The sequence below is a fragment of the Stylophora pistillata genome, chromosome 12, assembly GCF_964205215.1.
Source record: "Stylophora pistillata chromosome 12, jaStyPist1.2, whole genome shotgun sequence".
NCBI classification, from domain to species: Eukaryota; Metazoa; Cnidaria; class Anthozoa; order Scleractinia; family Pocilloporidae; genus Stylophora; species Stylophora pistillata.
Window position 1 is genome coordinate 7,669,949 of NC_142530.1, and position 25,114 is coordinate 7,695,062.

Sequence of the window (25,114 nt, forward strand, 5' to 3'; positions counted from 1 at the left end):
ACGATTCGAGACGATTGCCTATGTTTTGTATCAAGCCGGTACTTGCTTAGTGAAAGGAAACGTCGTATTTAACCTAACGTGCGACGAATGTAGATTTGATGGTGACTTCTTTGTTCGTCATTTGGATGCCAGCGTGAAGAGGGGGTGCTTGGACTGTTTTTTTTTTTTTTTCAGACAAAATGGTGCTTCTTTGGGCTTGTTTTCTTCTTTTTCTTTGCCCAGGGACTCCTATCTAATTTTGATTTCTATTTTTTATCAAAGAGAAAAGACTTTGCACCAGCAGAGAACTCTCACGTGTCAGTTTTGTCAAATGCGCGATGTAAACAAAATATGCAAATAACATGAAATTGCCGCGAGTATCCCCCAGGGGGTTCACCCATTTTCGAGATTATGACACCCTCCTGATTCATTAACTTTTATTTAAAAATACGTTTTCCTAAATAAGTAGGACGCTTTCAGAGATTTTGAATTTTTTCTTTTTGTAAACTTAAGGTAAAATATCGAACTTCAATCTGGTCTAAGAAAAGAAAAAACGATTTTTTCCGCCTCTGAAGGTGGGAAGTAACCTTAAATGCGACTTGTTTGTGTTCTGTTACGCTCGCCCTTGAATTGCTTTAACAGAACTTTAAGTCAAAAATCATACGCTGTCGACCATATAGAAATATCCTCGAATATGAAACATCCTTGAATATGAAATAAATCAGTTCGTGTATAAACCTTTTTCGACTTAGGCGCATGCGACTGCCAACGCTGTATATACTGTTCAGCGGATCAAGCTTGAATGACGCCTTATCCCTTACAGCATTATTACTGTTATCATTAACTCGCACCCAGGTTGAGGTGAACTGCGAATAAAAACAATGTTGTTAGATATTGAATATTCTGTTTACTTATAAATAATTCTTTTAAAAACCGAAATTTGCACATCTCCAGTTTCTACGAGTGTAGTAGAAAGACTCCAATACAAAAGTTCAAAATTCCAATTAAGAAAAGTTATCTATTCATTGTCTAAAATTCTATCGGCTTTTCTGATGAATTCTTCATATCCTGGAAAACTCGATATCGGCCAAATCTTCTTTATAATTGTCAGGTCTAGCCGCGAGTGGCCAACTGGTTTCGGTTAAATATAAGCGCCCCTCAACTACTTCCATTTCTCTATTTTAAATTTTTTTTTTTTCAATTCAAAACAAAGTGCGAAAAAGACAGAGGCGAGTTACAAAGTGGAGGGAGGGGGGTAGTTTTTTTTTTCTTTTGAGTCCCCCTCCCCCCTATAAGGGAGCTTTTTTTCTTAGAACTCTACAGTGACACCATGGCGACGCAAAATCACGCGAGTGAATATCCAACGATTTTAAGGCGATTTTTATGCGCCGCTGAGATATTGCAGTTGTTGAGAACGCTCTAATTTTACTTCGATCTCGCTGCGAATTTTGTTGGAAACTTGGTCTGCAAGTCGCAAGGTTCCACAGACAACAAAAGCAACAAAAGTTAACAGTTAAGGAATAATTTAAGAGTCCACAAAACAAGCTTCCCGAATTTCAAAAGGCTAAACGAACGACAGGTAACGAAAAAATTGTGTAAAAAGAGCTGGAGAAGGAAACTGAAATTTCACTTGATGATCCTTCGGTACTCATGTCAAAGAAGGAAATGCAGTGCAAACCTAGAAATGTTTACAGTTTTTTCCTTCGATGAACAATTGCCCACGGAAAATGCAACATTTCGCAAAATTCTGGACCGTTTTACGCGTGCTTTGCGCATAAAACTGTTGCCATCATTGACTGCATTTTACAAAGTGGTGGGAAAATCTCAAACACAGTAGCAAAACGCTGGATCTGTAAACACGCGATTATTCGTTGCCATGAAATCACTCTAAAAATCACACGTTTTGCTTGACTGGTTTTTTTTTTTTAAAAAATCATCTATAACCAGGTCTAAACCTTAGGCATCACAATGAGCAAACTTAAAATGTTCCTAACCTTCGATTATTTTAAACTGTATTCCATAAAAATGAATTTATTAGCTTAAATCTCAGCATAGCCATCTTTCTTCAATTTGTTACTCAAAGAGGAACATCCAGATTTGATCGCAACACCAATGAACACAATTCCGTCCTGCGGAGAGAAAGACGGAAAGTGGTCATTGAGAAGTCAGGTAAACTGGGATAGTAAAACCACTGGACCACGCCGCAGGTTTACCAATGTTTTAAGTTACGTTTCTTTACCTTTACAAGGAAAGGAAAGTCGGCCCAGAAAGAATGATTTGGTAATAACTCTGGAATGCTTTCTATACCACGGCCATATCGGTTTATCAACACTCCAATAATAATGTACGCGAGGACCAGTGGAAAAAAGCTGAAAGAGAAACAGACCAAACCGTAACTTTCACAGTATCTGGGAACGTAAGGAATACACATACCAAATCTACAAACAACAAACGAACAAACAGAAACAGGTACTTAGAAGTATTAAGAACTTCAAGAATCTACATGATTCATTACTGCGAAGTTCACTCATCATTCATCACTACTCGGGCTTATAACGAACCAACAAAAATGACCAGCTACCAGTTGGCTTGTTAGCTCAGTTGGTTGAGCACTGCACCGGGTATCGCAGAGGTCATGGGTTGAAATCCTGTACAAGCCTGACTTTATTCAGGCTTTATTTCACTATATGTACTACTTAAGTAGTGTCCAGTACTGCGAAGAGCACCCTCATCTTCACGACTCAGTCAGTTGAGACATTCATTGTTAAGGGCAACTGACTCAGATTCACCTTTTCAGCGATAGATTCACTCATTTTACATCCCAAGAGGATTATTACGTCAGTGAACCGATAGAAAATGTGGTCTATTGCTTTTATAAAATAAACTTAAAATGTTTCAACTTTCTGTCAATGTGGGTTTACCGGTGCAACGAACGATACTTTAGGTTTTTGACCAATCAGGCGGTCGTAGGATCTCAGCTGGGCTCAACACTAACTTTTAACTTACTAGCCAAGTTGGCTAGTGACAACGTAGATGTTACAAAAATTTCGGTTTGTTTACTAGCCAAACTGGCACGTGGAAATCGAAAACCACCAGCCAAAACTGAATTTCTACTACTCTGTGGCTAGTTGGCTATCGTTATTCATTATTGTCGAGCCCTGTCTCAGTCATTTTTGATAAAAACAAACAAAGAAGAGAACACAGTTGTTAGTTCTAGCACGAACATGTTACTAGGTTTCTAGAGTAATCTCACATAATAAGAAGTACGCTGCCGACACTGAGACCTCCTGATGTAGATCCTCCTTCGGCGCATGCATACTTTGAATTTAACGTTCCACTCTATGACCAAAAAAAGGAGGCAAAGGTTAGTTATTTCATCGACGCATTTATTCCTAATTTTAAGTTGATTACAAAATACATGAGCTTGCAGACTAGTGACATAATTGGTTATCCGCTCTTCGCAACTCGAGGTCCCCCTTGTCAGGACCTGGCGCTTCAATTTCTGATCGACTGAGAAAACCATATTTATTCCAACGAGCGCCGCAGCGCCTCTTATTGTTCGCGCCTTAAGTGCGGCGTTTATTTGAGGGTGGCGCTTATCCAAAAATTGGACGTGACGAAAAACCATTCTCTATTAGTTTAACGGTACATTTCCTTTGAGTGGAAAATATTACAGTACCTAAAAGGGGTCTTTTAATAGTCACCATTCGTCTCTTTACCTCTCTTTCCCCGGGAAAAGGGTGTGACGGTCCCTTTTCCGAACACAGCCTCCTATTTCACCATCGGCAACCACTTATGGGAAAAGTTATTGAAACTCCTAAGTGCCTTAGTTAATAGTTAATAGTTAGAATGAAAACAATTACACTCTTTTTTTAATAGACGTCAATTTTGAAGCTGAACGGTCTTATTATTATCATAATTTTTTTTTTTTTTTTTTTTTGCGATTTGAGCCTGAAAACGTTCTTAGCATGTTCTCTAAGGGTATGTAATGTTATCCAAATAAATCAATGTTAAAAAAGTTCCATAAGTATTTGAGTCAGTTGTCCTGTTAGACCGCAGTTTTACATCCCTTTTACCTTTATACTTATCACAAAAAAACAAAACAAAACAGAACAAAAAAAATAAACCAAATGAGCAAAATAAAGACGTTCTTAACTGACTCTTAGGTCATATTTCTCAGTTTAAGATCTAGTTTGCCAATAAACAGTTCTAAAGGACATCTAAAAACGTATCTCTTCAAACAAACTTTTTAATCTTTTAATTTTTAGATGATAAGTATGTTTGATTACTTTAAATTTTAACTTAGTTTATTCCTATATTTTATTCCCTTTACCCCCTTTCTTTTAGCTCAGTTTTTAGTAATCTTTAATGTAAAACGCTATGGACAATTAATGGGATTTGGCGCTGTATAAATATTATTATGTTCTTAGTATGTTGGTTACTTTCAGCCTAAACGTTCTTGTAAAAACGTTTCTAACGGAAAAAAAGAGTGTAGTACTTGTTTCTTCAATTTTGCATTCATACTGCCAGCCACTTCTAGCATGATACAAACAAACAAACAATCAGCCAAAATAGCAGACAAACAATCAAGGTAGATAATTACATATATTGTGCTTCCTGAGCTTGCAGATTGTGAAAATTTTGATACTGTTCCAATCCCTTTTGCATTTCGATCACACACCAAGGTTATTTTAGACGATCTGCATAAGGACACATAATTATAGCAAAACAATTAGACTGATTACTGTATTTATATCAATTTTAACCAAATAATGATAACGATCTTTATTCAGGTTTGTCAAAATAAGACAGCAACCGAAGTTTTCCCCCTCTACTATGAAAAACGCACCAGCTGTTCCAAATGCTTGTAGCTCCCAGAACCCTTACAGGTATAGACTTAGAAAATTTCGTAGTTCTCGAAAGTTTGAACACACCAAGACAGAATATCTTCTTATTATATCAGTAGAATATCAAGCAGACAAGTGATGAGAATAAAGAAAGATCAGCAAGGAGATTATTGGTGGATCCAATACCAAATTCTCCAAACTAACATCGTAAGAATTGTATGGCAGGCAGTAAGGAGAATTGCTAATCAGATCTTGGGAGCAAAAGGGTTGACTGCATTAAAAGAGACAAGAAAAATCAGATCTGGAAAAAAAAACAAACAGACAAACAAACTGGGGAAAAAAAAACTCACTGCAGTTATTTCACTGCTGATGACAGACTGTACTGGCTTGCACCAATAATGCTTGTTATTATACATTCTCTTACGTCATACTAACAGACACTGGATTTTATAGACTGAAGTAGAAGTGATGTCATACCTACAGACGACAGTTTGATGTGCTCTTGTCTTTACAAGTGCAGCTTAGGAATAGGCATGATAAAACAATTATTAGGATGAGGTGTAACATGATAGTGATAATTATCGAGGCCTCAGTTTGTGTTGTCCGCCTCAGCTTTCGGTTTCAGCAGATAACACAAACTTTGGCCTTGATATTCATCGCTATCATGTTCAACCTTGTCCAATAATAATTGTTAATTGCATGTTAAGCCTGATTATGTTTTTTCCTTCAGTTCATCTTCAATTATCCACCAGTGCCTAGTAAAATTTAGACCACCAGCTCTCCTTCTTTCTCAACTTTTTTTTGTCCCACAGTCAATTCAATAGAATTCAGGAAAAACAGACTCCAATGTCACATAGACTCTGGTACCAGCGTAGGACTGTTGCTTGCTTGTTGATGGACATACTGCCAACAAGCAACCATATTCTCTTGTGGTGAGCTTAAAACAGAGATCAAACTCCCTGTCTTCCTGCCTTATCGTCTTCTTGTGTGGCCCTTGCTCCTTGCTTCCTAGAGTTCATGCATTGTCAAGATTTTTTTTTTCTATTTCTTTGACCTCCTTGAGTGACAAGCACCTATTTTCTCCTTTAAATAGCACTCCTGAATTAAACATTAAGGTGATCATAGGAATAAAGGAAATGATCACCAACTAAATATAAAGCTCTTGATTGTTAACCAAATTCTCCTTACAAATTCTCCTAAGGAAATGTATCAAGAATAGTATGGAGAGTAATTGCACCCAGATCCTTAGATAGAAAGGTCTAACCAATTTCTAATAACTCCCTAAAAGGATCATGACCACTAATTACTGTGTTATAAGGGATAAATCATCTAGCCATACAATAGATATGTTTACAATCCATCAAATATATTTTGTTTGTTCATAAAGTCATACCAAAGAACATTGAAAAGTAAGTATTTCTCACAGTTTTCCTGTGCATTGCAAAAGTTTTTGAAGAATAATAAACACAGAAAACTGTTTGCATCCCAGAACAGTCAATGTGCATGGACAAAAATCTGTGACTGTGTATTTTCATGTCAAATAAGGGTTATTGCTTATACATAGCACATCAACATTTGTTGTTAGTCCCTTACAATCAATTACATAATGATATAGACTAATTCTGAAATTGCTAACTTGCCTCCCATGACCACCGCTCTCCATAACTCCATATGAAATAACAACATTGCCAGAACCATCCACAATAAAACTGGTATCTTTGCTTCCAGCAGGGTTACCGCCACCCTCAATTACTTGACAAACCTGGGTACAAAATTATTTAAAAAATATTATTTTAATAAGTATAACTAATGAGTGCAATGCCCAAATCTGACTATGGAACACTTCAGGAGAAAAATCTTATTAGTTGCATAATGCTTCCAAGAAAAGTTGCTATCACACACTGCCATCAATCACAAAAATTCAAACAGGTTTGAGTTTTTCCACCAATTGTAGCAACAGGAATTTTTTTACAGAGTATATCTATTTCATGTTAACCTCATCCTGGCTAGGCCCACTTGTCCAAAGTGCTCCTGAAGTACATGTAATGGTCAGTATGACCCAAGTATTAACGAAGAATATACAACTCAGGGCCTGAATTTTGGACCAACTGGTCTCCTATGGTACTAAAAATTAGCAATTGGCAACTAGACTTATGTTTAAGTCTTGAAGATGTTCTTCATGTTAGCCAGTGCTTAAATGCTCATTCTAGAGCTTTTATAAACTATTTACACAACTGATGATTGTTTAAACTGTAGGAATAGATGCACACTTCCAGAAAAAAAAAAAAAAAAAAAAAAGAAACAATAATAAAAATAATATAAAAAAAAATCTTCAACACTCTGCCCATTTGTATTTTTCTCTGAGGCTAACATTTCAATATTTGGACTCCCTATCCAAGTTCCTTGTCTACTAAGCACTTCTGAGCTTACACAAGATAAAGATCTCTTAGAACACCAGACTAACAATAAAAATCATGAATTAAGGCAACAAGTTTCTAAGGAAAAGCGGTGCTGTGTCAGCAGGGGCTTTTGCAAAATTTTATTTCCGTTTAATTAAATGAGTTGATATTTAATGTGGATTGGTAACCATAGAAAGATTCTAGAGCTCAAGTTTCAAGCTTTGTCCCTCGTCAGAGTGAATCACTCAGATGAAGGGCTTATGCTTGAAATGTCAGCTTTTGAATCTCTCTATGGTGGCCATTTCACCTTATAAAAACTATGCTTTTATGCAAGTATTGACAATTTCAGGGTCTTTATATTTAATCATCATACACAAACTTACTTACCATTACTTGATCACAGCTTGAAGAAACAGATGAGTCATCAAATGGTGTGCATGTGTTCCAGTCAAAAGTACGGCCATCGCTGCCCTCTATCCGTGTGAAGCTATTTCAAATTCAAACCGAAAAAAGGTTAATTTAACTGAAGGACTCCAAGCATACAATCAAAGTCACCAAGTAACCTCTTTCACTCATTGAGTATCTTCTCCCAATATTACCCATACATTACCCACCAAACAGGTTCCTAAGAATACTATTCACAAGGAAACTTTAGCAGCTCAAGGGGAGAGATTTTGGGACTTCAAGGGTCAAAGGAAGTTTTAATATTTCTTTGTTGTTAAAATAATTATCCAACAATGCTCGCAACATGAAAATGTTGCAACACTTAACAATCATCAAAACTTTCTCTTTACACCCTAACATCAGTATGCATATTCCCTACACTGTTCTCCATAAGTATACACGCCTTAAGTGCAAAAAAAACAGGAACTTCTTTAATTGTTGATCATTTCTTTTATTCTCTTCACCATGACCTTTGATTCAAGGGTGAGTATGTATGGAGAAATAAGAGACCAAACACTCTTTGAGGGTGAAAGGTTTAGCAATTGTAAAGAAAACTTTTTACTGTACAAAAATTCTGAAAAATTGTTTAGTAACATGTGAATGAAAGCAATATTTTGGTTCGTTAAACTGTTGTACGGATATTGACAACATTGCATCATTGTCAATCTATAAACTTCTCGTGCATCAAACGTGTGCAAGATCCAGGGACATGCATACTTCCCACCGATCAAATAGCTCTTATTCCAGATCTGCGTGCATAGTTTAGTTGGACCGCAGTTTCCCATATTAGCATATGTGAAAGAGAGGCTCTCCGGTGAAGCAACTCTGAAGACTACTAGAAGAAGTCTATAAAAAGTTAAGACGTTGTGAAAGACTCTAGGTAAAACATCATGATTAGACACTGTATAGCCTTTGGTTGTATGAGCTGAAGTTTCTGCTATCAACCAAAGATCATCTGCAGATGTGGTTGGTAAAAATCTGAAGAGAGAACACACTCCTTTGAGCAAAAAATAATTTTTATGCAGCAAGCATTTTGAGCCTGAATGCTTTTTGAAGTCTCAAGGAGAACAGCGCATGCGACTAAAACCAGAAGCTATCAGGCAGACATTCACAATGAAAGTGTGTTCTATCAGTGTCAGATGCTAGTTCGATTTTTTACACATGACCATGTCGAAATAAGGCAAATGCTTCATTATTTACGTTCAAATCTTCATTTGTTTTGTCATCTTGAGCTTTCCTTTTGATGAAATAGCAGACAACGTTTTGCCTACTACAAACAGGGAGGTTGTCTTCTCCATGTACCAGTGATGACCATTCTGGACGATCAAGAAGATCAGTGCTTTTAACAGCTGCGGCGGTAGCAGTTGTTTTGTTCGCTCTGTTCAATTGTTTACATGCCAAGTGCTGCCACTTTTCACGAAAATCGTCAGCTCATTGATGTAGCTTATAATCCTGTTTAAAAGAAAAGGTAAACAGACATCAGATTTTGAAATGATTTATCTTCAGGGTAAAAATTCCAAAATTCAAAAAAATATTATGAACTCACCTTTGAGCTAGTGCGGGTTTCGAAGCTGTCGACCAAGCACATCCATCTTTAGCAGGTCCTTTCCGATACTAAAGCCATTCCTTCGGCCTTTCTTTAGAAAAATCAGTTAAAAATTATCGCCTAATAATTTATCTTTCTCTTCGGCTGATAAAAACGCTGATTTTGGAAATAATTTATAGCATTTTCGATGCCCATGCTTCGCTGGTCTTGTAATCTTCAGTGAAGCTTGACCCAATAGCCTCGCTCTCGCGTACGCTACTGTTGGAAACCGCAACTAAACCACGCATGCAGAACCGGAATAAGAGCTATTGAAGTTTTACAATAGAGCCAATGTTGTTTGTAACAAGGAACAAAACCACCTTTAATATTGTTTTTAAAGAATGCTCCGTTTTTTTTACGAGGGAGATACTGCACAAAGCGTAGAGCATGATTGTCGAGCCGGTCTTTGCAATAAGAGGTACAACTCTCGGTTCTGAATAAACTAGTGTGATGAATTCTAGGAGAGACATTCGCATCTTACAGCACTTCTCTCAGAAAAGAAGCATAAATGGGCACTAAAAATAGCCAGGGATCAAGTACAAGGGACCTGTGCTCTGACCAGCACCGGAAGTGCCGCTTAACTTCTGAAAATTAAGAGTAATCACCTACCTCGGTTTAGAACTAGTGCCATCCGCCTTTCTCAAACTGACTGTTGACCCATTTTTGAACTTGCATGTACATATATCGACCTTCTCGCAGGACTCTCCCGATGCAGAAATTATTATTTTTAGTACGAAGAAAAGAAGTACCAAACCTTTACTTCCAAATTTCGCCATTTTAGACATAATCTCCCGTTACGTGTCTGTTCAAATCGATACCGCGGGGTCCACCACAGAAAGACAGTCCCGCAGAAATATGTTTTGGTGACATCATATTAACTGGTCAGTGGTCATCAACTTCAGGCTGCCGAGCTCTTCGATGACTCTCACAATCATCGAATGGCTATCGGCTAGTGAGTCCGATTAAAACAAAATGTCGGGTGTTTTTGCATGGTTTTAATTCTCCATTTGAATGAGATTTGATCCTTTGCATGGGGTTTTAAAGAACTGATACTAAGATCATGTCTTAACGAATAGCGGTACAGAGGAGTCCATTTGTTCGGAGTTTTGTACAGTTTGCTGACTTGAGCTGATCATTTTAAATGTGATATTAACCAAGCCTGTTCGGTCAAGATGGCTGGATATTAGCCGAGTTCTTTTTTCGCATTTTTATGGACCGAGACTAAGTCGAGTGCCATAAAAATGCGAAAAAAGAACGAGGCTAATATCTAGCCGTCTTAATTGAACAAGCTTGGTTAATAAAGGATTTATTACATATGATGCACGATCATCGCAGTAGATAGCGCTATATTTAAGCAATAGCGAAATAGCGCTATCTACTGCGAGGATCGTGCATCATATGTATCTAATACCGCAGTACAAAATATATGAACTTCATATATTTCATTGTATCTCAAAGGATTTATTGTATGAGGGTCCCCAATAGGTTTTTCGGGATCCGGGATCCGGGATCTGGCTTATTTGAAGGCCGGGATTCGAGATTTTGAAGGAAAAGGGGAACGAGATTCGGGATTGTATTTAGGACCGGGACACGGGATTTGGCGATTTTAACAGGCGAGAATCGGGAAATGTTGTTTTAAAGAAACCGTGATTCGGGAATTTTAATAGAGTCTGAAATATGCAAAGAAAATCAAGCTGTCATCTTAGCTAGCTCATCTTATTGACGTCGGAAATGGTCGGAAATAGCCGAACAGTGACCTAGTTGACATCCACGTTTTCCACGACCCTATCACGCTGCTCTGTGACCCCTATGGGGATCTGTGGTCTATCTTCGTGAACCTTGGCCGTAATGAAGACAATGTCTTTGTGATCTTTTTCATTTTTTGACCGTGATATTTCTTAGTGTCAGGTTTATACAGATCCTGATCGGTGCGCGTGGGATATTCGACGCGAAGTTATCGTTTGCGTAGTTTAACGCACCCTAGCGATGTCGGTTAACATCGACAATGATGTTGTCGATGTTATTAGCTGCGTAGCAATATTTAGCCGCAGGTGACAAAAGCGCATTATAAGAGTTTCAGGTATGGATTTAAAATTCAAACTATCTCTGTTTTTCCTTTGAAAGATACAATACAGTGACGCGTACTCTTTATACGCGTCAGAATCGCTCAAATGATTTATAGAAGCGTTTCGGCGACATAAAAAAGAAAACCACTCAGAGAGTTTCGAACTTTATCGTAGCTTTTCAAAGGAAAACAGAAATAGTTTTCGTTCGAAATTGAAATCCATACAGGCTCTTATTTCAACCTCCTATAGACTGTGGCTACCTCTTTAATTCTGTTTCATTATTTTCATTTCCGTTTGTTTCGTTACGTAATATCACGTGACTTATTCCCACGTGCTTTTAGATTTTGAAGTCGCTTGTTACGTATGTTGTAGTCCTGGTATGCGTCGCTGTATTCCCAATCAGGGTAAAACAGTTCTTTAACGTGCTTAAAGCACGTTTTTTATTAAAATTAGCCGCAAAGGTAACATAGACCGCTTTGGTTACCAATTACCGGTGATTACGGCATTTTGAGCCGGAACATGTAGCACTGGCTAAACTAGGGTCGAAAAGAATATATCTTTCAGTATCTGTTGAGCCCAATTGTACTCGATTCTATAGAATTTCCAGATGATCGTTGCCATGGCTGATAATTGTGAATGAGCAAACTGTCTTCTGAGTTGCGATTGACGGTGACTTGCCATAGGTGTAGTGAACAGTGAATTTGCCGTGGTACGTCGTGATATGTGCCCTTAATGCTCTTCATTGATCGCTATCATCTCCGAGAGACACTTTTTCCAGGGATCGAAGTGATCCGGAAGGCAGGCGTTATCGAACAAAAGAGGCAAAACAGAAAAAAAGAAAAAAAAACCCAAAAAAACCAAGTTATAAAAACCATAAAAAGGACTCATTGACTGACGAAACTCGTTTAAAACCAGTCATGAAAAACAAGTGAACTAGATCATCGTTTTCGTGCAGAGAAATACAGCTAATTCAACGTGATAGTCAGTGCTTGAGTCTGCTGTGAGGGAATCTGAAACGGAACTTCAAGGATCATTTTTGCTGAGGTAAGGAATTAAGAAAATATGTCCGGGATCGGGATTAGCCGGTAGAAACCGTCGGGATCTCGGGATTGAGGGAAAATTCCGGTCGGGATGGCGGGATTGAAGAACCCTATTGGGGACCCTCTTCTATTGCAAAAAGATTTTGCTATATCAAAGATTAAGAATGACTTGTTTCGTTCGAAAGCTGGGAAAGAAAGCCAACCGTGTTTGTAGCACAACAAACTCACGAGAGTCCTTTCTGTTTTCTTTGTTTTTACTATCTTCTGCCGCTTTTTGCGTCACCATCGCCGACTCAAATTTCCGGTAAACGGTCGATGCCATTTTTGACGGTCGATGCCATTCTAACTAACGGTCGATGCCTTTTATAACGGTCGTTGCCAATGCTGCTCTAGAGGGACGATGCGAGAAAACGCAAAAACGGGATATTTTGCCCAATTTACTTTTTGGGTAATCACATTTCACCCTGTTCAAAATGGCGGACGAAGTACACGTGGAGGAGGATATTTTCTCCAGGGATCAGTTCTAATTCAATTTTTTTATGCGCGGGATCAATACGGGCAATCTCTAGCGGGCAAGATGGTCCCATCTTGGGATTCGCTTCATCCTGCCCACGGGCGCTGCGAGCAATGTAAGAAATTATGATATTATGAAGCGTCGATCGTGGAAGTGTCTCTGAACAGCTAATTATCTTCGCCTTTACGGCCCCATTCATATGGTCTCGGGTGTTCGAAACAATCCTCCCCTGAGTTACATTGGGCGGTCATGATAAAACCGGTCATGTTAAAAAGTGCAGACTGCAGACTGCAGCGGTCATGTTAAACGCAGACTGCAGACCATACAGACCGTCCAGACTATGCAGACTAATTTTTTTTTGTATATTTTCATTTTTTTTTTTTACTTTGTTTTAACTCTGATTTTCACCTTTTCCTTACTATCTATTTTGGTAATGTTGGAACAATGTCCAGTTTTTGGACACCACATGTATGACGTAGTCAGTTACGAGGTTATTTCGAGCTGAGGCTACCTAGCAACAATTTGGACGAAATCCCAGGCTCAAAGTTACCGAGTACGTGCTGAGATGGAGGTCGACGAGGGAAGGTTGTATTATTTTGAATTTGCCCTTGTGTTGAGATGAATTTTGGTTTTGTCACATACTTTTGTTAACTCTTTATTTCTGTATTGAAGATAGAAACCAGTGACTTTGATTCAGAGGTAGGAAATGGCCATGGGCTGCGTGAACGAAGCAAATAATAACCAGGATCTCCACAACACAACCCAAAGAACTTTACAGTAAATAAAGTGCTGCAAGGTAAAAAAGAATTTACTCGGAAATAAAATCGTGCCCATACACTTGTACGCCATTTTTCTGATAGGACATTGCAATAAAGATGAATCACTTGATTCATAATTAATTTCGTGGAAGCTCCTCTAAATAAGACTTTTCATCAAAAATTAATGATAAGGAAATAAATATATACAATCATAGGTGTACCGTATCGGAGGGTAACAAAAAATTACCCCGTCTGCATGGTCTGCACAGTATGCACGGTCTGTAGTCTGCGTTTTAACATGACCGGACTGCAGAACACCTTGCAGACCGTGCAGACCTTGCAGACCGTGCAGACCGCGCAGACCGAGCAGACCGTGCAGACCGTGCAGACCGTGCAGACCGTGCAGACCGAGCAGACCGTGCAGACCGTGCAGACCGCGCAGACCGTGCAGACCGTGCAGACCGTGCAGATTGTGCAATTTTTTTGGTTGCTTTTTTTCTAACTCTGACTTGCATATGATTAAGGTGTATACAGCTCGATTTTTCTTACTCTTTTGGTAATGTTGAAGGTGGACGGTTTCCATTTCTTGAACACTAAATGACGAAATTTTACGAGGTTATTTCTGGCTCAAATTACCTAGCAATAGTTTGAACGAGAGCGCAGGTTCAAGTTTATCGAGGAGATTGGCCTTACGCAGCAAAAGCTGGCATGGAGATCGACGAAGGTAGGTTTTATTTAAATTTTCCCTTGCATTGAAATAGATTAAACTTGTTCTTGTCATATACTTATGTTATCGCTCTCTTTCCGTATTGCAGATGTATTTTGTTTGGACAGTGTCACTGATCTAGAGTTAGCGAATGGACTGTGTGGACAATAGGATGCGAGGATGGCATTCAATCTTATCAAGTGTATTATCGTTAGCAAGCTATCCAGATAAGTTCAACACATTATCTAATATATGAATCACCAAGAATCATGACCTTTGATGTAATTCAAGTCGATTATGCTCACAAAACATTTCACTGAGTTTGAGCGTACATACACCTTTTAATTTATTTCAACTTTTGTTGAAATTGTAGTGGGACACATATAGCATTAATGTTTTGTCTTTCTCCTTTTTAATTCTCTGATCTGCTGCTAGCGCTCTAGTCAATTAGTTCGGGAGTACTTAAAACTGTTCTATGACACTATGATCATGATCAGGTTTTGATCGACCTCTGACCAGTTATGCAAGGGGCGCGAAGACTTTGAGCGATCTGTTATTTGGAATTTGGAGAGGTGGGCTTGACATGACCGGCAACGAGTTTCCATTAGATGGCTGTAGTGCAGATGACAACAGAATAAGATGCATTTTAATTTTTTAAACCTACTTTAACCAAATCTGAATTGAAGACTTGCAACAGACTAGCTTATTTGTAGCTCGATATCATTACATTCATACTATTCTATTTTCTTCTAGTCTTATTTCCCCTTAAAAAAACTAGTCATTATTTTTTTTCTGAGGGGGAGGGGGGTGGAATCAGTCGTCTCTAAAAGAGTTTAAAGCGGGCGATAAAGAAAATGGACTGCTAACGAGGGGGGTGTTGTTTAGGTTACTGCAGGGCCCTCTAGTGCAAACAGTAAATGTTATTGTGACAAAACCAAAATCATACGACCCCCCCTCCTCCAACCCAGATGATAAATGATGGCTGGTCCTTAAATAAGTTACTTTTTCGAGTGGTAACAACTTATACAAAATGTTAAATTCCGGTTTTCATGTTAAAAAGAGCATATTACATGGCCGCTTGGGGATACGAATTTTATCTTCTCGTGCTGAAAGTATCTCTCACGAGTGAGCTGCGCTCACTCGTGAGAGATACTTTCAGCACGAGAAGATAAAATTTGTATCGTATCCCCGAGCGGCCTTGTAATGTTCTGTTTATTATATAGATACTGATGAAATTTCCACATAAAAGACAACTTTTTTTATTCATTTTCGAAACAGCAATTGGGTAATTATGTTGGTAACCATGGCCACACCAATATCCTCACACGTGACTGAGATAAAAATAGTATCTTCGCTGCGCGCGGTGAAGATATGATTTTTTTAGTAAAAGGAGAAGTCCTGGTATTTCATCAGTATCTATATAATAATTAACAGTATTTAGTTGACGTCCCTTGAATTTAAAGGTTGAAAAATTGTGTTCGTCCTTTAATAATCAAAATCACTTTCCAGTCTGCAAACTTATTAAGTACGTGTTCAAGATAACAAGGTAGTCCGAGAGCATTTCCTACTTGGCTAATGGAGATCAATCAATCAATCAAACAATCAATCATATCCTTCATCTAATTAAATACGATGAGGTTTAAAGCTGAGAGCTTTTGGGGTCGTGTAAATATGATTACAATAACAGTAAGAATAGTGTCGCTTAAAATCACTCTACAAAATATACAGTAAGAATAATAAAAATGATTTACATTAGTTATCTCTAAGTAAATTGACTACAGCGTTTAAAACATAAAAATAGTTAAAAGCATTTAAAATGTGTCGCTGGATTAAGATGTGCCACTGGAAGGCAGTTTCAGCAATCTACCAGCTATGCACGCGTGCAGTGTCAGTTGTACTCAGTTTAGACAGCCGGGGTAGCCACCATACCCGTTTTCACAGCTCAACGTATGAATAATCGGAATAAGGCAGTTTACGGAGATCATGTTATGTCGGCAACACTTATCGTGTTCAAAGCAAAGCTGATTTCGACAGCAATTTCCACAAATATGGTACCAACAGTTACATCCGTAGCCACACATTCCTAGGCAATCATCATTGTTGGGATCCGAACTCAAATTTTGACAAAACATGTCATTCTGTCCTCGGAATAAAAATCTTTTCTTTCGTGTCACGCCCCTCCGAAGGTGCTTGAACTTAGTCTCCCCTTCCTTGTACTGTCCATCTTTGTCGCGCCAGCGTCGACGTTGTCCTGGGGTAATGCTACTATTGGAGCCGTATTTTGGTACCAAAGTCATGGCAAGCATGTGGAAACGCATCAAGGGCAGGTGATTATCCACCTTCGTTTTCAATCCAGTCGACAGAGAGTGCAATAACGCAAACTCCGTTGTGTTCTTCAGCCGGTCCAGTGATGAAAAAAATTTTGCAGCAAATGAATCTCTGTTTGTCATGCCTGGATTGTGTTCCGAGTAGTTAAAGATTTCCTTCCAGGCATGATCATGAAGGTTGCTGTGATTGCTTGGGATGAACTTGAAATGCACGGGAAATTTAGACGATTTTTTCCTGTTGAAAAAGGTACAAAAGATGATGATCAGTTAATAAAGCTCATTTATCAACATGCAAAATGCAGCTACGTCACCAAATGTAGTTTTCACCTTGGATTAAGTTTTAAGTTTGTGTTTCATTCAGCATGTAACGTTTTCTTTTTTCAGATTTACGCGGAGCGCGAGTAACTTGTACTTGCAGTCGGCTGCTCGCGCGTGGCTGGTGGACTCGCGCGTTGTGCTCGATCGCATGATAATTAAATGTATAATAAGCTGAATCAGTAAAAACCCCTGCTCGACAGACTACAGATTTCCTAACTTTAAACTTTTGACTCCAATTGTTTCCACTTGGTAAGTTTTTACTGGGAAGGAATGAGGCGAGATGGTGACGTGTGGGTTATCATGTCTTTTCCTGGCCTCAGTTTTAAGCTCGGTAAATTTTCTTTTGCACCGTCATAAGATACGTTTCATTCCATTTTATAACAAATTTGATACGCATCATCTAAAATTCAAATTCTTAATTTCATGTGTTACATTACAATTATAACTTTCCGTGTCCAGGGGGTCTTAAATTCGGGATGCATTCCTAGGAGTTTCTTTTTTGTTTGTTTTTTTTGATAATTTCCGAGGACAACAAGTTTCTTTCGATTTCTTGATTTTTTCTCCTTTTCACAAAGGGATCTGAAAAAGTCTGTTTGGTTATTTCCTTTGTTTGCGTTCACTGAACCATGTTAGTATTGCGAATTTTAACAGATCGAAAAAGTTTAATGAATTTCTTGTCATTACTGAGTGGATTTCTGCATTACGTGTAATTCATCTGCAACGACAAGTAAAGGACGGTCAAAACAAAAAATTCCATTTGACTTTGCCCTGTTACCTTCTAATAATTAAACCAGCCGAACAGTAAGAATTAACCCTTTGCGGCAAATTCAAATACTTTCACTCCAGCACTGATCTACAATGCTAGCTTACGACAGCAATGTTTACTTTTCGCGTTTAACGCAAACTTGATCCCTAAAAAGTAATTTTTGGCCCCCTTCTGTCTTTAGACACATTTACGCATACAAGACTTACCCGAGAAACACATCGTCCAGTATTTGAAAGAGGAACATTCCGTCCTGTAGGTCCCTAAAGTGAGCCAACGTTCTGGTATCGTCGCCGCTCTTCAACTCAATGAAGGTCTCGTTTATGACGAAGCGCAGAGCAAGGCCTTTCCTCTGACGATAGCAACCTTCAATGTTCTCCGCTGAATGCTCTTTCAAGGCCAAACCGGCGCCTTGATCCGCCACTGTGCCAATAATTTTAAGAGCTATGAAAGCGAATACGAGAAGTGAATAAAAGAAGAAAGATAACCGCATAATCATTATGCCTTATACCCTCCACTTTAGGGAGTTTCAATGATGAGGTCGTTTGTCAGTGAACGCACACCTACAGGAATACTACAGATGAATCAGTCGGCTCTAGTATGTAGCCGTTGAAACCTGTTTCAAAGACTGCATTGTTGTAAACTGATCGAAAGTGAAAACTATGTTCATTCTTTGTGGGCTACGAAAGGGGACTCCCCCTTCAATATTAAATCGATCTTGCATTGCGTCATCCCGTAAGAAGCCATGTCGTATTGATTTGTTTTCTTCCAGGACCATGGACACATTAGACCATTGCAAACTTCAACGCCAACCGCATTCAAGATGGTCATTCTTTATGTAGCTTCACGGGCCACTTTGCAATTCATGCGTGTGGAAAACTCTAATTCAGACACAGGTCAGACGCTGGTCAGATTGATTGGTTCGAATATTAATTAAAAATTCTGGCACTCTCTATTCAACAAACAATTTTCATAATCTATTCTTTTAATCAACATTTGTGTTGGTGGAATCCATACAAAAGGTATTCATCAATTTTAAGTTATTCCTCTAAGAATGAGAGATACAGACTCCGTTTTTTCGATCACACCAGTGCTAACATTTATAGTTTTTTCTTAAACATATCATGTTCTACCCGTCTTCGATTCGTGACAGTTGATTGATTTCTCCTATACTTTAGTTTAGTTTCGAGATATTGCGCCTTCTTATCGCGACACACATTCTATTTTAGACACCTAAGTCACTATTTTCATACAAGTCTTTAAGACTTATCTTGCAATTGCATACCGCGTGCACGATTACAGAAGCAGATGCAAAGAAGAATTATTTGGGGAAAGGGAGGAAGGAACGAATTCAGTCTACCGTTCGTAAGCCTAAAAGTGATCTCGGATACCAGAAACCCTGGCCAGCTTGTAAAGGTGTTCCGATTTTTTGAAGCACTAACAATGCGCCCGAAAATATTGGTAAGTAGTTTTAAAAAACCTCTACGTATGCTAAGTTAGGTCAAGTTAGCTTCTACTCCGCATATCAAAGATGCCTATCGATGTCCAATACGTCAGAAACAGACAATTTAATGGCCGGTGTAACCAGTTTTTCAATGAAGTGATTCTTTCCCTTGCATTTCTTGCAAACCTATAAGAGCAATTAGTATGTGGTGAGGTGAGACAGGTGTAATATTAAAAATAAGCAAGGAAATAAAATTTTTAAACAATAAAACATTACATACTTTGTGTGATCTCGCTTTCTGATGTGAAATATACACAACTTTTTTTAATGCTGTTCTGCTTTAATTGCTCATTATTATTGCATCTCAATGATCGCCATCTTCTATTACCAACCTGATATACCCTTTCTGTGTCTTTCTTTTTTATTTTCCTAGTTAACAACTTACTTAGAACTAATGCTCCTCCTCCCTAGGTACATACATACTTTGAACTTAATGTTCCACTCCTAGCCAGAAATAAAAAGTGACAAAAGTTCATTTCTTCATTGATGCATTTCTTTCTAACTTTACGATGATTACTAAATACATGCAAATCAGCTTGCAGACCAGTCGCATCGTTGGTTAGCAACCACTCAGCCATCTTGAAACTTTCTTCAAACTGTTATGTATTCTTCCCGTTAGGATGGATCCCACGACAGGTTTCACAAGATGTCTTCAATGATTAGATTGATTAAAGTCCCTCTGTATCCACTATCAACTCACTCAGTTCCCTTGTCTGGATCGGACGTTTTAATTCCTGAAAGAAAACCGTATTTATTGTTGGCGCCGTATTAATTGTTCTCGCCTCAAGTGCGGCCCTTATTTAAGGGCGACGGTTATCCAAAAACTTGGCTGCGACGAAACCTTTATCTGTTAGTTAAACGTTATATTTTCTTTGAATAAGAAAATGTTACTAACAGTAACAGAGGCGTCTATTTATTGTCACCATTCGTCTTTCTCCTCTCTTTCCCCAAGGGCGTTCCGGTCCCTATTCCGAACACGGCTAGTAATTATACCCCATCGGCAACCACTTAAAGAAAAAATTCTTGAAACTCTTCATTGCCTTAGAATAATTAAAGTGAAAATGACTACGCTCTCTTTCATTTTTATTATTTTTACAACAACGTCGAATTTGGGGGCTGAGGTAGGCTCGATTTCCGCCGCTCTCTCGAGTCTGGTGTTTTTCGCTCTTCCAAGAGAGGAGACATTTCTCTCCGAGGAGGAAAGCGGGCTCTGGTTCCCGAAAAGTCAAAAAAAATGTCTTAGTTTAAGATAGTTATTTATATTTATCAAAAAAAAAAAGAAAAAAAAAAAAAAGAAAAGAAAATGAGAAAAATAAAGTCTATGTAAAAATTCTTAGCCATAGATCTAGTTCTTCAATTGACAGTTTGAAAAGACATCTAAAAACGCATCTTTTTAAACAGTACTAGTCGTACTTGTTTCTTCAATTTTTCATTCATACTATTAGCCATTTCTACCATGATGCAAACAAAAAAAAAAAAACAAAACAAAACAAAAGCAAAACAACAAGGTAGATAATTACATATGTTGATGTTCCCGTGCTTGGTCCATACTCTGAAAATTTTAATACAGTTCCCATCCCTGATGCACTTCATCGCACACCAAAGTTATTTTAATCAGACAACCTGCATAGTGACACATATTTAAAAACAATTAGACTGGTTACTGTACTCATATTAATTTGAACCATATAATTATCAAGATATTTATTCAGATCAGGTTTGTCAGAATAAGACGGCAACCGGAGTTTTCACCCTCTACTATGAAAAACGCACCAGCTGTTACGAATGCTTGAGGCTTCCAGAACCTTTACAGGTGGAGACTTTGAAATTTTCGTATTTCTCGAAAGTTTGAACACACCAAGACAGAATTTCTCCTCATTATATCAGTAGAACATCAAGCAGACGAGTGTTGAGGATAAAGAAAAGATAAACAAGGAGATAATTGGTGGATCCAATGCCAAATTCTCCAAAACTCATATCATAAGAATTGTATGGCAAACAGTAATGAGAATCACTGGTGAGACTTTGGAAGTGAAAAGGTTAACTTCATTAAAAGAGACAATAAAAATCAGATCAGAAAAAAACAAACAAACAAACAAAACAGAGGGAAAAAAGAGGCTGCAATTTTTCCATTACTCATGACAGACTGCATAGCTTGCACCAATAATGCTTGTTGCATGTTACATCTGATTATCTTTTTCCCTTCATCTTTAATAATCCACAGGTGCCTGGTAAAGTTTAGACCACAAGCTCTCCCTCTTTTTCAGCTTTTTTTTTTTGTCCTACAGTCATTTTGATAGAGATAAGGGGGAAAAAAAGAACCCCAGGGTCATGTGGATTCTGGCAACATGGCACATGGACTCTGTACTCTGTGGGACTGGTCCTCCCTTGTTGATGGAGAACCTTCCAATAGTCACTCACATTCTTTTGTGATTAGCTTAATACAGATATCAAACTCCCGGAGTTCACGCAGTGTTGAGTTTGTTTTGTTAATCTTTGACCGGTTAGAGTGACCGGCACCTTGTAAAGTTATACCAGAGAACATTGAAGAAAAAGCATCCCACACACTTTTTCTGTGCATTGCAGAAATATTTAGAAGATAGCAAACACTGCACCAATTTCAGTTAACATTCTTATTTTTCTTTGTGTGTGTGTGTGTGTGAGTGCGTGCATGTGTGTGTGTGTGTGTGTGTGTGTGTGTGTGTGTGTGTGTGTGTGTGTGTGAAAGCGTGGATGGGTATGGAATCAATGTTATTCAGAATAATTGCCCTACTACTCGAAGAAGACAATACAGTGATAATGAAAATAGATGAAAATAGAAAGAATATTATTATCAATATCTGTGTGTTCAGAAGTTTAGGTAGACGTAAATAAACTTTTCCACAGTTCTTAAAACATTCACGTCAACCAGGATTTCTGCTTAGCAATCTGGCGGTTTTTAACACACATTTTCTTCCGAGTCTGTCTGATCGAAAGGTAATTAAAAGGCGCTGTTTGAAGCTAATTGTTTGCAGACGAAAAAGGCGTCCTCGTGATGAAGAGACTGTTTCTTTTAGCGTTGGTCGGCTTTATCCTGGCCATAGGTTTGCTTTGCAAGATGGAGAGATATCAAACAGCACCGAAATCGAAAAAGGTGCAACTGACTTGAAATCAGCAGGTGCTGAGAGGTAAGAGAAAGAAATTAACCCAAAATAGTTTTCTTATCATCCAACTACTGCTTATCAACAGTTCCCGTTATAAATTAAAGAAACCTCGCATGGCTGCAAAATTCTATTTTAAAAAATTCTTCTTGTCATAGAAAAAGTATAGACGCTTTCCTTTTCAGGACTTTTTATAACTTTCACTTGCTTCAACAAAAGGTGAAATGACCCGGTGAAAATCGCATCTAGCAGACTTTCATCCACTCTTTTTCTACGTTTTGATTGTTTTTTGCTTTCTTTCAGATTTACTGAACAAAGTTCATTAGATGCAGGGGGAGATGATCGGTATCCACGCGATACTGTCGACTGATGCCGCCGTCGTTCCCCTTGCCGTCGACGTAGACGACGTCGACGTTGTGGCATAGATGTTGTTGAGAGCACTAACAGCCAAAAGGGCTGCTTTTTCTCAGAATATTTAAGTGAGCTTGAAAGGAAAACGATGAAAGGTTTACGTTGGAAAACTTAAGAAAAAAATTAAGTTTTATTTCTAATTATTATTTTAAAATAATGATTAGCCGGGTATAGGGGGTTCTTCTTACATAATTTGCGATTATCATTTGATCCGTCCGGCCCCACTCGCCCATTTCTATAGAAAACCATTTTGAAAGGCCGCATTTGTAAGGTCTTGCTGCAAACAAATAAATAAATAAATAAAAACGCACACATTGTCCGTGCTTATTGCGAAAAATGAGTGACGCCGGCGGCAGTGAACAAAAATTAGAAAGCAAGTCACGTTTTTAATGAATTGCGAGGTTCTTGTTCTGACTCGAAAAGTCTTTATTAATTATAGAACCTTTTTTGTGGTTTTCCCGCGCGCGCCAGTCTATCGCACCCTATTTAAATGAGCTAAAACCAACTTTGAGAATTTTTCGAAACTTAGTTTGTTATCACATGACAAAATGCTTATTGACTCTATACTCAGGATTTCAAGGCCACTTTCGATATATGATGACTTGATTAATTTATAATATGATCCAATATTTATCTGTTGTAATTCCCTGGCATCTTTCTTTCCAGATTTGCAAGGAAGATGTCTCTATTGAAAATATTGGATTGGACTTGGATTAGATGTGTTTTGAGGCTGCTCTAGCAGGATTTTTAAAAGGTGGGATGTAAAACATATAAGTGAGCAATAAAAGCAGCCTTTTTAAGGAAAGTAATAGACTTCTTGTTATAAATTTGTTTAGAAATAAACTGGTCTAGTCGAAGATAAATTTCTAGTAAAAAAACCGGCCTTTATAAATTTAAACTGAATTTCCGTCGCGATATTGGTTGTCTGAAGGAATAAGAACATTTCTTTATGTATTGCCGAAGAGTACTTACACGTTCTCAGGAAGCCACTATAGCCTATTTTTCAAACGTGAGAAAAATAAGTTCGATTTTCACCACTGTTGTAAGATAAGTAGTGTTCACTGATTACTGCGAGGATCGCTTTCCTACAAGTTTTATAGCGTTTAAAACATACCAAGAGGATATCGCATGATACCAGATGATATTCTCTTGGTAATCCTATATATATCGCATTTTTGTGTTTTTCTATTCTTTTGACTTTGTTTCTTCGCTTTCTTTTCCTTGTACTGTTGTGTGTGCTTGCGTTCGATCATAGTGTTGTGTATTGCAGGTATGGCGCAATATTCCTTTATCTATTACCGAAGGGTATTTACAGGCCCTCAAGAAGCCATAATCTAGTATTTTATAAAACGGTGAAAAGTGCATTTTATGCTTAACTAAAGGCAGAAAATGGTCCTTTCATTTGTTTTTGTCGAACATTACCTGACCGCATCTCGTTCATTTAACATATTTCTGGTAAACCTTCAGCACAAACCTCATTTTTATCGATAACCAATGCGACAGTGGTGTCTTCACTTGCCAAAGATCTTCCATTACTTGAGTATCTTATTATGTAGAGCGCTGGACTGCCCGTGGGAGGCCAGGGATTTAAGTCCCATACCGGACCAACACTTAGGGTGTTAAACTAACTGAGGAGAATTTTCTACCTTTTCAATAACATCTGCAAATGGTTAGACGTTCTAGTCTTCTAGGATAAGAACGATAGATCTTAGGCTCCCGTCTTCTGTGTCTTCTTTGTACTAGTTAGCAGTGAAAGCTACAGAACCCACGTACTTGTCGCAAAGAGTAGGGAACGTAGCTCCCGGTGTTTCGGTCTGGCCTCGTTACCGTTTATGCATCTTAAAGATTCCCCACATTTATCTTCTACATAGAAATATGTGGAGCAAAATTAAAGAGGAGGAAGAAAAAACCAATAGACGGCAGCCGAAGCCCGGGCCCAGCTGTATAAAGGCGGATATAACACTATCAAACGGACAAATCGCTCTCCAACGGACTAATTCAAATTTATCTAATGGATAGCGTTTTCCAGCCTTCGAATAACTGTGGCCTGATCTTTAGCGATGACTTCTCCATGGCTGTTTTAATTTCCTGATTAATAATAGCTAGTAATAACAATAATAATAATAATAATAATAATAATAACAACAATATTTTATGTGCGCATTTCAAATCTCAATGCGGTTACATCCATAAAATCAATCGTCAACACAAAATGACAAAAACAATGATAAAGTAAAAATATTTAAAACAATTCTTAGGGTTTAAAGAAAAACTTCCGAAATAAAGATGTTTTTAAGGCACCTTTGAAGGACG

The 25,114-nt window shown here is 38.1% G+C and overlaps 2 protein-coding genes and 1 long non-coding RNA gene across 6 annotated transcripts; all 3 read right to left on the reverse strand.

The window, feature by feature from the left end:
* Positions 1-399: 399 nt before the first annotated feature.
* LOC111334770 (uncharacterized) lies at positions 400-10,112 on the reverse strand. 3 transcript variants are annotated; one of them, XM_088741278.1, is made up of 8 exons: positions 9,864-10,112; positions 7,613-7,712; positions 6,467-6,588; positions 4,583-4,679; positions 3,233-3,318; positions 2,219-2,348; positions 2,019-2,108; positions 400-845 (listed from the first exon to the last, which is right to left on the reverse strand). In XM_088741278.1, exons 1-7 carry the CDS (start codon positions 10,037-10,039, stop codon positions 2,019-2,021), a joined length of 801 nt encoding a protein of 266 aa, XP_088597404.1. In that variant the 5' UTR covers positions 10,040-10,112; the 3' UTR covers positions 400-845. The 3 variants fall into 3 exon arrangements, with proteins under 3 accessions (XP_088597404.1, XP_022796315.2, XP_022796314.2); XM_022940580.2 differs by having other exon boundaries at positions 1,974-2,108; XM_022940579.2 differs by having other exon boundaries at positions 400-2,108.
* LOC111334771 (uncharacterized) lies at positions 7,907-9,455 on the reverse strand. The gene is made up of 2 exons (XR_002695271.2): positions 9,216-9,455; positions 7,907-9,121 (listed from the first exon to the last, which is right to left on the reverse strand). It is a non-coding gene; the product is annotated as an uncharacterized LOC111334771 (long non-coding RNA).
* Positions 10,113-14,962: 4,850 nt separating the features above from the next.
* Positions 14,963-18,587, reverse strand: LOC148718622 (uncharacterized). 2 transcript variants are annotated; one of them, XM_088741820.1, is made up of 3 exons: positions 18,314-18,584; positions 17,956-18,190; positions 14,963-16,900 (listed from the first exon to the last, which is right to left on the reverse strand). In XM_088741820.1, exons 2-3 carry the CDS (start codon positions 17,991-17,993, stop codon positions 16,237-16,239), a joined length of 702 nt encoding a protein of 233 aa, XP_088597946.1. In that variant the 5' UTR covers positions 17,994-18,190; positions 18,314-18,584; the 3' UTR covers positions 14,963-16,236. The 2 variants fall into 2 exon arrangements, with proteins under 2 accessions (XP_088597946.1, XP_088597945.1); XM_088741819.1 differs by having other exon boundaries at positions 17,956-18,587.
* Between the last annotated feature and the right edge of the window lie 6,527 nt (positions 18,588-25,114).